The sequence below is a fragment of the Physcomitrium patens genome, chromosome 7 (genome assembly GCF_059467195.1).
Source record: "Physcomitrium patens ecotype Gransden chromosome 7, ASM5946719v1, whole genome shotgun sequence".
In the NCBI taxonomy this organism is placed as follows: domain Eukaryota; kingdom Viridiplantae; phylum Streptophyta; class Bryopsida; order Funariales; family Funariaceae; genus Physcomitrium; species Physcomitrium patens.
In genome coordinates, this window is record NC_143416.1 from 15,720,953 (window position 1) to 15,733,920 (window position 12,968).

At 38.8% G+C, this 12,968-nt stretch overlaps 2 protein-coding genes across 13 annotated transcripts; one reads left to right on the forward strand and one right to left on the reverse strand.

The window, feature by feature from the left end:
- Positions 1–3,788: 3,788 nt before the first annotated feature.
- Positions 3,789–8,957, reverse strand: LOC112284895 (SURP and G-patch domain-containing protein 1-like protein). 12 transcript variants are annotated; one of them, XM_073535356.2, is made up of 12 exons: positions 8,614–8,942; positions 8,153–8,239; positions 7,317–7,802; positions 7,044–7,170; positions 6,774–6,883; positions 6,461–6,613; positions 6,086–6,235; positions 5,780–5,836; positions 5,551–5,610; positions 5,026–5,190; positions 4,654–4,832; positions 3,789–4,496 (listed from the first exon to the last, which is right to left on the reverse strand). In XM_073535356.2, the coding sequence occupies exons 3-12, from the start codon at positions 7,756–7,758 to the stop codon at positions 4,470–4,472; spliced, it is 1,470 nt and encodes a 489-aa protein (XP_073391457.1). In that variant the 5' UTR covers positions 7,759–7,802; positions 8,153–8,239; positions 8,614–8,942; the 3' UTR covers positions 3,789–4,469. The 12 variants fall into 12 exon arrangements, with proteins under 12 accessions (XP_073391457.1, XP_024381008.1, XP_090108263.1 ...); XM_024525240.3 differs by having other exon boundaries at positions 6,461–6,619; XM_090252137.1 differs by lacking the exon at positions 5,551–5,610 and having other exon boundaries at positions 7,401–7,802; positions 8,614–8,957.
- An 880-nt stretch (positions 8,958–9,837) lies between these two features.
- LOC112284335 (uncharacterized) lies at positions 9,838–12,720 on the forward strand. Its single transcript, XM_024524049.3, has 6 exons — positions 9,838–10,259; positions 10,498–10,561; positions 10,998–11,356; positions 11,520–11,777; positions 12,071–12,172; positions 12,374–12,720. The coding sequence occupies exons 1-6, from the start codon at positions 10,032–10,034 to the stop codon at positions 12,623–12,625; spliced, it is 1,263 nt and encodes a 420-aa protein (XP_024379817.1). The 5' UTR covers positions 9,838–10,031; the 3' UTR covers positions 12,626–12,720.
- The last annotated feature ends 248 nt before the right edge of the window (positions 12,721–12,968 follow it).

Here is a 12,968-nt window from a genome sequence, read left to right on the forward strand (position 1 = left end):
TGTAACCAAGTCAATCTGTAGTTATTAGACAACTTCAATTATAGGATAAATTGATATTATTGAGAAGCAAAAACTTTAGTCCAATGTATTTTAAGTTTAAAGACTGGACTGGACTACATATTGTTAGTTAGTTAGTTAGTTAGTGTTTTTAAAAAGAATTAAAATCAAAATTATAAGTAGAGTCATCTGATTATAGGCTTAATATCTGTTAGTCTTAGATCTTCAGAAGTTTGATACTTTGGATTATTTATCTTTTTATTACTTCTTGATTGCATTTTTAGTTTTTATCTATTGTAACAAATAAATAGAGGGAAATCAAACATTCTTCTCTTAAACCTTAATGAATTAAAAAAATAAGATGAATAAAAAGTGATGAATATTTGTTATTGTTTTTTTCTTTTAAATAAGAATGAAACCAAGTTAAAGAAATACTTTTAAAATCCTAAAGTATCTAATTAGAGCAATGCAAGCATAAAGGCATTTTTAAATATAAATTTTGTTTTGTTTTTTTAAAATTATTAAATTCTTTTTATTTGATGTAATTTTGAATAATTTTTTTTGAATTTTAACTTGGAATGTTTAATAACTAGAGAACCTATTACATCTATTAGTTTATTTTTAGAATATAAAAGTTATATTTTTAATTAAATATAAGTATACATATTATATGTTTAGAGATTAAAAGAATAGATAGAAATTGCTCAAAAGAATAGGTAGAGACTCAAAATGTTATTTTTCATTTAGATTAAAAATAATTCGTTTTTTTAATAAATAGAATCATAAACATTACAAAGAATAAGAACATTTTTTTCTTTATCTTATAATTTTTAGGTCTTATTATATTTTAAAATATTTATTATAATACTTTATTTTGTATATATATATATATGTATATATTTATCTTTTATATTTATCTTTTGATTATTGTTTATAAAAATATTACTATCTTAATTGTAGAAGAAAATAGTAAGTATTATTAGTGATATTAAAATAATATATATATATATATATATATATATATATATATATATATATATATATTCTATTACAAAAACTCAAAAAGAATTATGGGGTAATAAGATTAATACTATTACATGAAAATTGGTAACTTTGACATACTTATTAAATCAATAAGATGATTATAGTCAAGTTTAAGTGTACTTAGTACCAAATTGCAATAAATTATAACAATACAAAGATATTTTTGACTTGTCATTTTTATACCATATGTAATTTTAGTGCTATCATCAAAGGTTGTAATGGAATTATAAATAATAAGTAACAAAGTTATAATAATATGATAAATGATAAGATATAAGATTAGATAATATCATTTAAATACCATAAATATAGATAGAAGATCATAAACAACTTTGAGCACCTTAAATAGATGTATTGGATGTTAAAAAAATTTAGATGTTATTAAATACAGTTTAAAAAAAAAAATTGAGATTTGAATTGGATGCAAAAAAAATTTATTTAATATTTGGAAAGTTTATATCCAATTTTCAATAATAGTACAAATTTAGACTTAACTATAAAATACTTGTAGTATATTTGGTATTGTCCAATATTATAAATCCATATTAAAACACTACATAGAAGAAAAGGTTAAAATGTTCTTAAATATAAATAGTGAAAAAATTAATAATAATAATAATAATAATAATAATAATAATAAATCAATATCATGTAAACATGCATATATACATGAATATAAGAATATAAATATGTATATATATATATATATATATATAGTATAATATTAAGCTTGTCAAAAAATCTTCTTTATTAAATAGAGAATAAAAGGTTTATTTTTTAAAATTCAAAAAGTATAATTATTTTATTTTTAAAAGAATGAAAAACTTTTCTTGTAACAAGTTTTAATGCACAGATTAAAATCTCTCCTTGATTACAAACTCTTTACATACTTACATTTATACATACATACATGCACATGTGCACATATGTTTATTTATATGAATATTGAGCGAGAAATAAATAAAAATACTCATTTGGTTGTGTTATAAAGTAATCAATCATAATGTTATACATCCACCAAAATATATAATACGACATATATATATATATATATATAGTTATAATCGAGAAAGAAATCATGGTCCGCAAACAACGAAGGAGGGAACAACTTAGCTCAGCTGTGAGACTCAAACTGCAGCATCAGTTATGGATTCTCACATGCTCAGTCAATCCCTTTCGTATCTATCTAGAACTGGTTCATGAGGTTTGAACCTGACAAAACCTGTAGATTCAAATTCAAGCTTGCCCAATTGTAAAATATGTAGACTGGTATGTTGGAGCACGTGCTTGAGGTCCCATTCTTCAGATGTGTAGTTATCTCTGACGGTTTCGGGGGTTTATTGCAGTTGTGGACTTCCGAAACCACTGTGTATAGTCTCTCTCTCTCCCTCCCCTTCATGAACAAAAAGTGATGCAAATTGCGCAGTTGCAGTAGAGGCAGCAGCAGCAGGAGCTTATCGAGGAGTAGCAATTATGTAGCATGAACGCTTCTGGCACCCCCTAACCACATCTGAGACAGGTGCGATGGCCCTGCTCGTTGCAGTGTCACATGATAGTAAACCCATTTTCTGGCACACTCGAGTTAGTGGCAGAATCTCTCCCCTGTGGTCCCTCATAATCGCGGGTGATGATGTTAGCCTAGTACTGAGAGAGTTCCGGTATTCAACAGGAGTGTTGGTTCTCTCATGTAATCGCCGGAGAGGTCCGGCCTTGATGGGAAGGGAAAAAGGGGAGTTCACCCCCCAGACAGCCTGTTCTGACACCAAACACACATAAAAATGCTTTGTTGCATTTCTGTGCCTGCAGACTGTACTGCAGGTGGAGTTGCTCAATCCAGCATCGGAAAAGGAAAGGCGAGAAGACAAAAGCCCCGAGACAACAAGCCAACGAAAGCGGTCCGTCTAACACTGTAGAGATGAAGATGCACCATTGAAGGTCCAGGAAGAATCTGTTAAGTTGTCTAGTAACAGCTGACCATTACCTCTTAGTTACTGCTTCTGAGCTTTGGCAAGTGTGGTAGGGATTCAGAAACTTCATAGATGTAACGGGCACACGGTTCAATCGATGGAACGGTAGGAAAAGATAATGGATTCTTCTGGATATTGATGTGAAATGTCTTGCGCGTTTTCTCAATCTTACATCTCATCTTTAGTAGCTAAAATATTCACAACATTTTGAAAATGTGACAATTTCGGTTTCGTTTCCAAAACAGCTAGGATAAATGGAAGTCAATGGCCAACATATTTAATGAATAAACGTCACGACTCATCACATTTAAATTTGTGGAAGATGAAAAGACGTCAGATCCAGTTGCCTTGAAACTAATGATGAGTACTGACATTTACTCGTTTTACTTTCCATTACCCTTTAAATTCATGATAGAAAGAGAATCCTTATCTAGTGATGCAAAAACTTTAAAACGCATACTTCGTTGTCACCCTCGACACTCGAGAGAGCAGCATGATATTCCAAAGCTTCAAGCGCAAACTGATAAGTGATTGAACCTTAGAACCTTGTCTAACCACATGAACCCACATCGCAACTCCCACAAGCACCCTGTAGCTGCCAAGAATGTCAGTGCTTACAACTTTGCCCTACTGATGGCAATCAATCCTAAAAATCCAAGATGGTGTACACGCGATTTTCAACACAAAGAATTGATCTTTTGAGATGTACCATCCAATTCGTTCACTAAAGCAAGGTATACTTTTAAGAGGTTTCATGCGTACAACACCCAATAAAACGTATGATTCAAAAAACTACACAAAATTTTTATTACAAAGCTAGCCATCATTACGTTTATTTACTAAACGTATCCAGACTATGCATCAGGCTTATATTACAACAAGAAAAACTGCACTATCAGAAATTTTCATGTTCCAAGGGATGCACCCTGCTCAAGGTCCTCGCACACACCCACACTGCTTCAACAGTGAGTGAATGTCATCTACCTAAAACGTCTATCGTCTTTCAAACAGACCACAAACATTAGCTCTTAAACGGAAGCTGTATCTAGCATAGTTTGAGAACGATTCAGCTTAAGGGAACCAAGCCGGAAATATATGCGTCCCAGAGTTGCGTTGCGCAGGGCCGTGACATACAAGACAAGTCACGGGAATCCAGGCAAGATGCCAATAACAAGGACGAAAAGAAATTATATGCTCCCCGATGACAAGACCAAGGCGGATATACATGCGTTAAACATACTGCAACAACTTAAGCATCCAACTCAGGGAGATCAAATGCAATAGCACCAGTTTACTTTCTTCTTCAGAGGTCGATTAGATCGCCAACTTCAGTGCTGTCGCTATCACCAAGTCATAAATGGCTGAAACTCTGCTATCATTAGAAGTTTGACGCCCAACCTTGAAAGAAAGTTTTCCACCGACTCATTGTTCGATATCCACATCATAGGCACCGTCAATCGCCTAATAATACGCCTTGCGAGGGTTGTTCTGTGCTCAATTCAACAATCCAACACGCACAAGTCATTTTGTCAGTGTACACTCTACATGGGAGCAAATATGCTTCCGTAATCAAGCCACAACACACATCTGCATACAAGCACAAAAGGTTCACACACACTGCAGTGATGATGAATTGGAGCTTTACCAGAGGATTAGGCCGAAACCGATACCCAAGCATCATACGTTTCTTGTACTGCTCATAAATATCGTCTTCTGCTGTCACCTCACCCGGTTGCTCCGCACCGACACCCAGATTGTTCACTTTCACGCTTCCAGCTTGCACTGGATCTGCCATTCCGCGTCTACCACTTCCCAAGCCTTCTCCTGCAAATCAGACGAGGACTAAACATCGATCAGACCCTGCATCCCATTTGTGATCTACATCTGCGCTGTCCGAAGATGCATTTCCCAACCCAAATAGTGAACAAAATGATAGTGTACTCAACAGTCTAATTCGACCTTACAAGAAAGACCATGTTCTAAATCATACAAGAGGAGGCGTCCCAACCAACCTTACCTTCTTTCCAACCCATCTTAGACAGCAACCGGTGTCCCACATTGTCGGCTTGAATTTTTGCACGACCGGCTGTCGCTTTTGCTGCCTTCGCATCGTTGCACTTAGCCAAAAACTTCTCCAATTCCTCAGGAGGAATGTAGTCGCCCATGTGATGTCCTTTCTTCCCTGCAAGTAAAAATTACCTGGACATCAACCTTTCCGTCCACTACCTGGAGAGAATCCTATCCTGAAATATCCTCTATATGGTCGCAGACAATTCGGACCACACGGTACCGCATTGACCAAAATTCAATGAATGCAAAGCTCAAATGACGCACTACACAAAGTCGTCAGCCCTGTCTAATAGTTACTCTTCATCAACATCAAATAATGAAATCCAGTTCGACATATCACAGCTTGGTAACACCCTACATGCTCAATGCCTTTCAGATACCAGTATTCCAAATTTTTCCGACTTATGCAGGAAACAAAACCAGGACATTCAAATTTATACGTATATTGAGATAATTTTGTAATGAAAAGGACCTGAGCCACCATCCTCGACAACCCCTACGGTTGAGGTGACATAAGTGGAACGTGCATCTTCTGAATCCCACACACATCATTAAATTAAGCCAGTAACTCTACCAAAACACAGCATAATTCTCCGGGAGGACAGCAACGGCTTAATCATTCAGTCAACATTGTACCGCTCTATGACATAATATTAACCATCACACAAACCAACCTCGAAAGCATAATATATTCACTTCACCTGCGATAATTGACTCTTCGTGTTGCCAAGTCTCCGTCAAACTAGAAGTTTGACTTGCTGCATCAAGCGAACAATTATCGCCATCAGGTCACGCTAGATTACATAAACGTCACGAGCAGATGAACAGTCACAAAATACTTCGCAACTTTTAAAGCTATGGAAAATAGGCCTTTTACTTGAGCTTCAAACAATACATCCCTGAAACAGGAACGCCTACAAAATAAAATAAAATAAAATGATAAGGTATTCATACAGAACCACCACGCTTTAAGTTAAGGTGCCATCATTCGCGAAACATACGCTAACCTGATGGTGGGGGATGTAGACCCGGAGGGGGAGGCATTTCATCCTTAGACTGCTTTGGAGGTTTACGTAAAGCCTCCTGCGCGGCCTTCTTCGTGTAGAACTCCATCATAGCCACTGAATCATTTGCATAGGGATGTTGGTTGTATCTATCTGTAACGTCGTACATACCAATGCGAGCATCTTAGAACAACTTGTCATCAGATTCGATAATAACAAACAAATAAGCAACAAACAAATAAACCTGACCTCAAACGACATGCACATGTTCATAACCGAGCAAAGCACAAAATGTACGTATCGTTCCTTATAACCTGTCAACAATGTAGGTTCTAAGTTGCAAAGAAGTCACTCAAGTTCACATTTCCCACATCGAACCTTGCACGTGTTCACATGGAGACCCCGATGAAAAAGATGGCCTCTGATGCTCACTACCGCCGCTATACAATGCAGATGCTGGTGTCTGATACCTCAGCTGTTGCCCTTCACTCGACTGCCTCCAAGAGTTGCTTTGATTGCTGCTACCACCCCCTACATCTATCAAACGACATCAGCTTCACTCAACGACTGCTAAGCTCTAGGATTGAGCTTAAATGAATGATTATCTCGTCTTCAAGCATTAAAACATAGCTAACCACCACCTGTACATGTTTTATCACTGCATAGTGCATAATTCTTAGTGAGTCCAAACCTGAATTGGACGTTTGAAATGCCCCAACTTCGCTAGCCAGAACTGCCTCCTCTTGAGCAACTCTATGCAGGTAATACTTGTACTCCACGGACTCCATATCATAGAGGAAGCTGTTCACAGCCGCAAGCCCTCAAAAATTCATTAACGCCTCAGACCATCTACGCAGTACATAACATAACACAAATAATCTCCGAAGATCTCTCAACTTATACTATTGGTCAATATTAAAAACTCGCAAACGCAGACATTAACTAAATGACAACGACAAACCTAAAAGGAGTGTTGCCAGGGTTCTTCCGACGGGTGATCTCCTCGAATTGGCGTCCGTTCTTCGCCACGAATAGCGCTAGTTTGTCCGCAACCTTCTTCACCTCTCCGTTAGGAGGAGGGACGGGAACTATTACACAGTCATGTGGCAAAAGGTTAAGGCCTCCACATCATCTTTGGAAGAGGTACTGCTCAAAACGTTAACATGAAGTTACCCAGCGATTCCCTACAGCCGCTACTTTGTCAAAATTCGGCTTGATATGTACATATATCAACCTGAACAAATGTAAGCCAGCGCGAAGAACCGCAGGATCGCAAAAATCATAGCTGAAAATACCGGTAAACGAGATGGTATCGCACCAAAGTCCTTCGGCTCTGGTGATATGCTCTTCGATGTGATTCTAGTCTTCGACCTCTTAGCTTGTCTCTGGGTATCCTCATCATCTTCTTCGTCATCGTCTTCTCCAAATTTGATTGCATTGACGGCCAGCCTAGACTTCTGCTTCAGACTGAATGCTAATTTCCCATTCGGTAAACAACCCTTGGAAACAGTTCCGGATTGGGAGGCACCTGCACCCTTACTATTGGAGCTCACTTTTGGTGTTTTCGTGGTCATCAACACCACAGGACCAGTCCTAGTAGGCTCGGGGGGAGCGTTCTGCTGCAGCTGCTTGAATCTCTCCAAAAACGAACCATCGTTGGGGAAGGAACTCGCCATCCTCTCTGTTTGCCTCCTATCTTTCTCCTACTTCCGCACTCCTACTGTTTCAGGTCCACACACCTTCCTATCCATTCAACAACTTTCAAACTGCCTAAAGACCAAAATGCAGTCGAATGCCAGAAAACTCTCGACTAAACCTAACGTCATGTAGTTCTTGACAAAACACACCCTCAGAACTTTTCTGCAGAGAGGAGGCAGTGCAAAACGCACTACATCGATAATTCCAATCCCTCCCAACTTATCATCCCCAAATTCAACCACATTACGCTTGACTTATGACTTGATTGGAACTAGGACCTGATAAAAGATCGGCTTCGTAGTGATGAAGCTAACTTCAAGAAACATGGATCACGAAAAACAAAATCTGGCATTTATCATTTGTACAACTCACAAAGAACGCTGTCTTTGATTCGGTTCGTCGATGCAGACAAATATCATGATCTGAACACTGTGCACTGACTGCCGCCAATTCCACCCCCTGCTCATACTCCAGGTCAGCAATCTACATACAGCATTCGCCCCCACACGAATCTGCCTCACATCGAATTCCTTCACCCAAACCCCTCGAACACTCTCCCTATTCCCAATTTCCACTCCTTGATCGTATTACTGAGCCAATTACAATTCTCAAACCTCCGTTGGAGGATGTCCGTCCCACCCTTTGTTAAAACTGCACTGCTCACCGAGTCCTCCATTTTCTGTCCCATATTCTCTAAACATAATATCCAACGCACACTACCCTCTACCCCCACCCACTTCTAGCGACATCGGAAGGAGCAACTTCATCGCAAATTATCATCAAGACCGGCAGACGAAGCAAAAGCAGGAGCAACAAACACCGGCAACCCATACCTCAATTTCGACTCCTGTAACCAACTCCTGTCAATCTCTGTACGAAAATTTGAACGGGTCTTGCTTGTTTAACTCGAAAACTCATCACAAGCTCATTCACAAAGTTCTACCCAACCATCAACCACAGCCAACTGAAAATTCTACATATCAGTAGCCCTGCCTCGTCTCTCTCGGCTTCCGGAACACGGAAATCTCATAAGTCCACTGAAATCGAGTCGAATGCGTTTCTGCACGAAAATCTGCACACAAAATTCACATCGAAACTACATCTGGAGAGCTACGTACACACAAACAAATCGAGGCTCAAGCTGAGGAAACCCTAATCGCAGGAAAACCTCGTGAAACTGGGAGTTGGAATGAGAGACGCGGAAGAGAGCATCCAGTGATGGATGGACGATTTCGTCTTTTATTCGTCATCCAACACTTTTCTTATAGAATAATATGGGCTTTTAAAAAAATTGTTTCAATAATGTTTTATCAGATTTATTTTTATTTTATGTATACATGATGCTGAATTTTAAATATTATAAAAATTATTATATTCATTCTAAAGCTAAATAATATAAATGACTATCTCATAAAAAATAATATTGTCAAAAATTAGACTATACTATTAACTTGTTCTCTTCTACTATGTTTTGAAAAAGTTGTGTTTTAAAATATATAACACTTTAAGAGGGATTGTGTTATCTTGTTGTTGTGGACTACTATAATTATTTGTAATTTGTAATTAACACTTTATGGAAAATTATTTTATTTTATGTGTGCTGATATATACAATCTTAGGTTGTAATTTTTACAACTGTTTAGAACATGCTTAAATTGTAACCCATGTTTAAGTGATAATTTCATCCTACATTTATATTTTAGACACCTCTAGAATTCGATCCAAAATGTTGAACTTATTCATTCTTCACCACCCAAACACTCAATAGATCAAACAATACAACAACTTTGTTCACAATTTTTTATTTTTACTTTCAAATGATACAACAGGAAAATGATTAAAAATAATCCTTTCCCAAAATGTAATTTTACTTCCTCAAATTGCAATAAAATTTCAGCTTACTTTTCTGGTGAGTACAGAACTTCGTATGCCTGTATTCTACACCACAAACAGAAAATATGTAGTACGTACGAGATACAATACAATACAATACATATACATACATACCGTCCATATACATATCAAAATCATAAACCTCCGAGCTCGCGAGGCCTCGCCGCTCGACAGTGGCGCAATTGAGTCGAGGATTGCTACGAAGAGAGAGAGAGAGCAAGAGCGAGATTGCAGATGTGGGTTCTCGCAATTTCTACGAGAAGTCAAGCGTCGAGCCTCTCTCTCGGCATTGACGAGCATTGCGGAGCGAGGGGAAGGGAAGGGAAGGGAAGGGCAGGAGTGTAAGTAACCAGGGATAATGGAGACCACGGGGGTTTACTTGCGCCCATCTCCAACTGGCTTCGTGCCGCAACATCGCAATTGCCCCAGTTTGCACTCAGTTCCGAATGTGCCTGGATTCGGTTTCGGTTTGAGGAAGAATTTGCAGTTACATGGGCGGAAGCTGCCACTTGGATTGAGCCTGAGGCGAGCTGGTTCGTGGGTCGGGCGGATACAAGCCTCAAGTGTGGGCTCTGGAGAGTTTCAGGTATGCTGCGTAATGAATTTCTCAACTGGCTGGGGTGCGGTGTTCTCTCTCTTTTTTGGCTGTTAAATTGTGGTTGTGTGTAATGATATTCGAATTTTTTTCTCTTGAAGGGGTCGTATTGACTATTTTGCATTTTTGTCCATTGTGACGTATTTCTCCTTCTTCTTCTTTCTGTCCTGTTATTTTATCGAGATTCGGAATTGAGGAGCTAATGTGAATTCGCTCATGGTTTCTATAGTCGGAAATTGAGGCATTACGGAAGATGCGAGTGATAGCCATCAAGCAGGAGCTGGATGCACTAGGTACCTCTTGCTCATGTTTGCAACATTTCTGGTCTACAGTTTATGGTTTTGCTTGTGTCGTGGTGTTTTGAAGTGGAAATATAAACTTACGGCAATCAGCTGTGGGTGTCACTATTTGAACGTTACAAAATTGGAAACTGATCAAATTGATCTATTGATTAGAATTCTCTGCCAGGCTGAGGCTTAATACAGAGGATGTGACCTTTTGGATCAATTCGATTCTGCCGGAGAATGTCTGACAGGGGATATGGTGGGATAGGCCCTTATCCCTTGGAACTCTCTTTGTAGGAGAACCCGAATCGTTTTGAGCTTCGTGCCTCCTCTTCCTCCTCTTTAGGTCCTTCCAATCACAAGAACCCTTCGAAGCAGGACCTTTGCCTTAACGTTATATCTTGAGTTCATGGCTTTTGTCTTCTTATGCGCAACGGTGGGTCAGGTGTTTCTTACAGGGACTGCTTCGAGAAGGAGGATCTTGTCAAACGTCTAGCACGCGAGAGAAGGAGGACATGGCACAGATTACCGATGCGCAAGCTTAAAAGTACAGCAGCGTCTCCCAAAGAGTATATCATCATCCCTCTTACATTTGGCAACCTCGGCACCTTTGATTTCTTGCTTGACACTGGCTGCAGTACCACTCTAGTTAGTCCTCAGGTAGCCCATAACAAGCTGGGCATCCTACCCGGGTCAGGAACAATGTCGCGGGGCCTTGGTGGTATGGGAGATGGAGGTCTTGCTATGCGTAAAATATCCCTCCCTGCAATGAATATCGGCGGAAAACTTTGCAAATCAGTTGAGGTACGACGCCTCGGAGACTGGATGCAATGTGTCACCATTTATTTGTCTTCTTGCAGTACATTCGTGGATGTTGTGGGAGTTCTCCGTCTGAACTTGGTTTTATTATAAAGTTCTTCGAAAGTAAAGGATGTTAACTAACACGTTTTGTGAAGTGGCTTCGCAGGGTATTATTATGGATTTAGCCAGCACGGGACTCCCTCCATCAGTAGCAGGCATTGTTGGTCTTAATGTACTTTCTCAGTTTGATGTGGAGTTTGACTTCGTGAAGGAGCACATCACTTTGTATGAAGCGGGTGCTGTCGAACGAGGACAATGCAGTCAAGAGGGATTGCAGAAGCTTGCAATGATTCCCATCTCTTTCAATTTACAGAAGCTTGCAGAGGAGCCTCTGCCCATGGCTTTCACGTTACCAGGAGTTCAAGTAAAGATACTGCAATGCAGCAACGATTTTTAGTTTTTTTGAAGTTTTTTGAACTATATCACATGATTCAAATCTCTTCACAACAGCTTTGAATTACAGATGTGAAGCCTTCTAATATTTAAAGAGTGGCTCTGAATCCATGGTGCTGATTAACCAGTATTCGTGTCGATTCTTATTACAAAATCTAGATTTATTTCTTCAGCTGTACGAATGTAATATTAATTAATTAATTTATTTTCTTGTCTCAAGCCATGACGATTGTGACTGACGTAATGAGTGGATGCTTGAATAAGGTTGACTTGGGTGGAGGCAATATGCAAACGGCTCTCATCGACCTGGGATCCTCGCTGAGTGTCACCACACCGGATATAGCTAAGCGTTCAGGTGCAACTTTGGTAAGTTGCTTCAACGTTCATTCGCTAGATTATGAATTGCACACCATGACAGTTCTGTTAACACATGTTGAAAATAGTATGAACCTTTCGATCGTTGTTCGGTATCCTCCTCCCTTACTAGCATATCTCATATGGTAGGCTAGTGACTTTACATTGAAGGCGCTCGATTCATGTTTGCAATGGATTGTCTGTGGTTGGCAGGAAATGGCAGCATTTTCAGGGGTTGGAGTTGGCGGTCAACAAATGCCATTTTCAAGGGCTGACATGGACGTTACAATGTTTAATATGGCGAAAGATAAAATTGTATTCAAGAAGATTCCCTTCGCGGTTGGTGATCTTCCTGCACTGCGAGCAATAGAATGCAACATTATTCTTGGGCTTAATGTCTTCAGTAGAACTCGTCTCGTCCTTTGTATGTCTACGAAAGATCTATACTTACAAACTTTTGTATGATTTTGTGTATGATCAAAATTCCAATCCCTGGTTTGGTTGTTAATGTCAACCTTGACCAATCATGTAACTAATCTACAAGAGTTGTCTCGTTTTAATTTTGTGGAGGTCTCTCACTTGTCAGCTCTTGTAGAAGTTGACCTCTCTTTATTCTGTTATGGCGTTACACACGATGAAGAAATTGTAAGCATTTTAGAAATTATGTTTAGCATAAATGGTAGCAATTTGTGTACACCCCTTCATTGCTCTTGCTGATGGTGCATCAGGAGCACATAGGTTACTTGCTAAATCAAAATACCCCAATGTCACTTGTTACTTCACCCTTTCATCAGGTGGTAGGCCTACT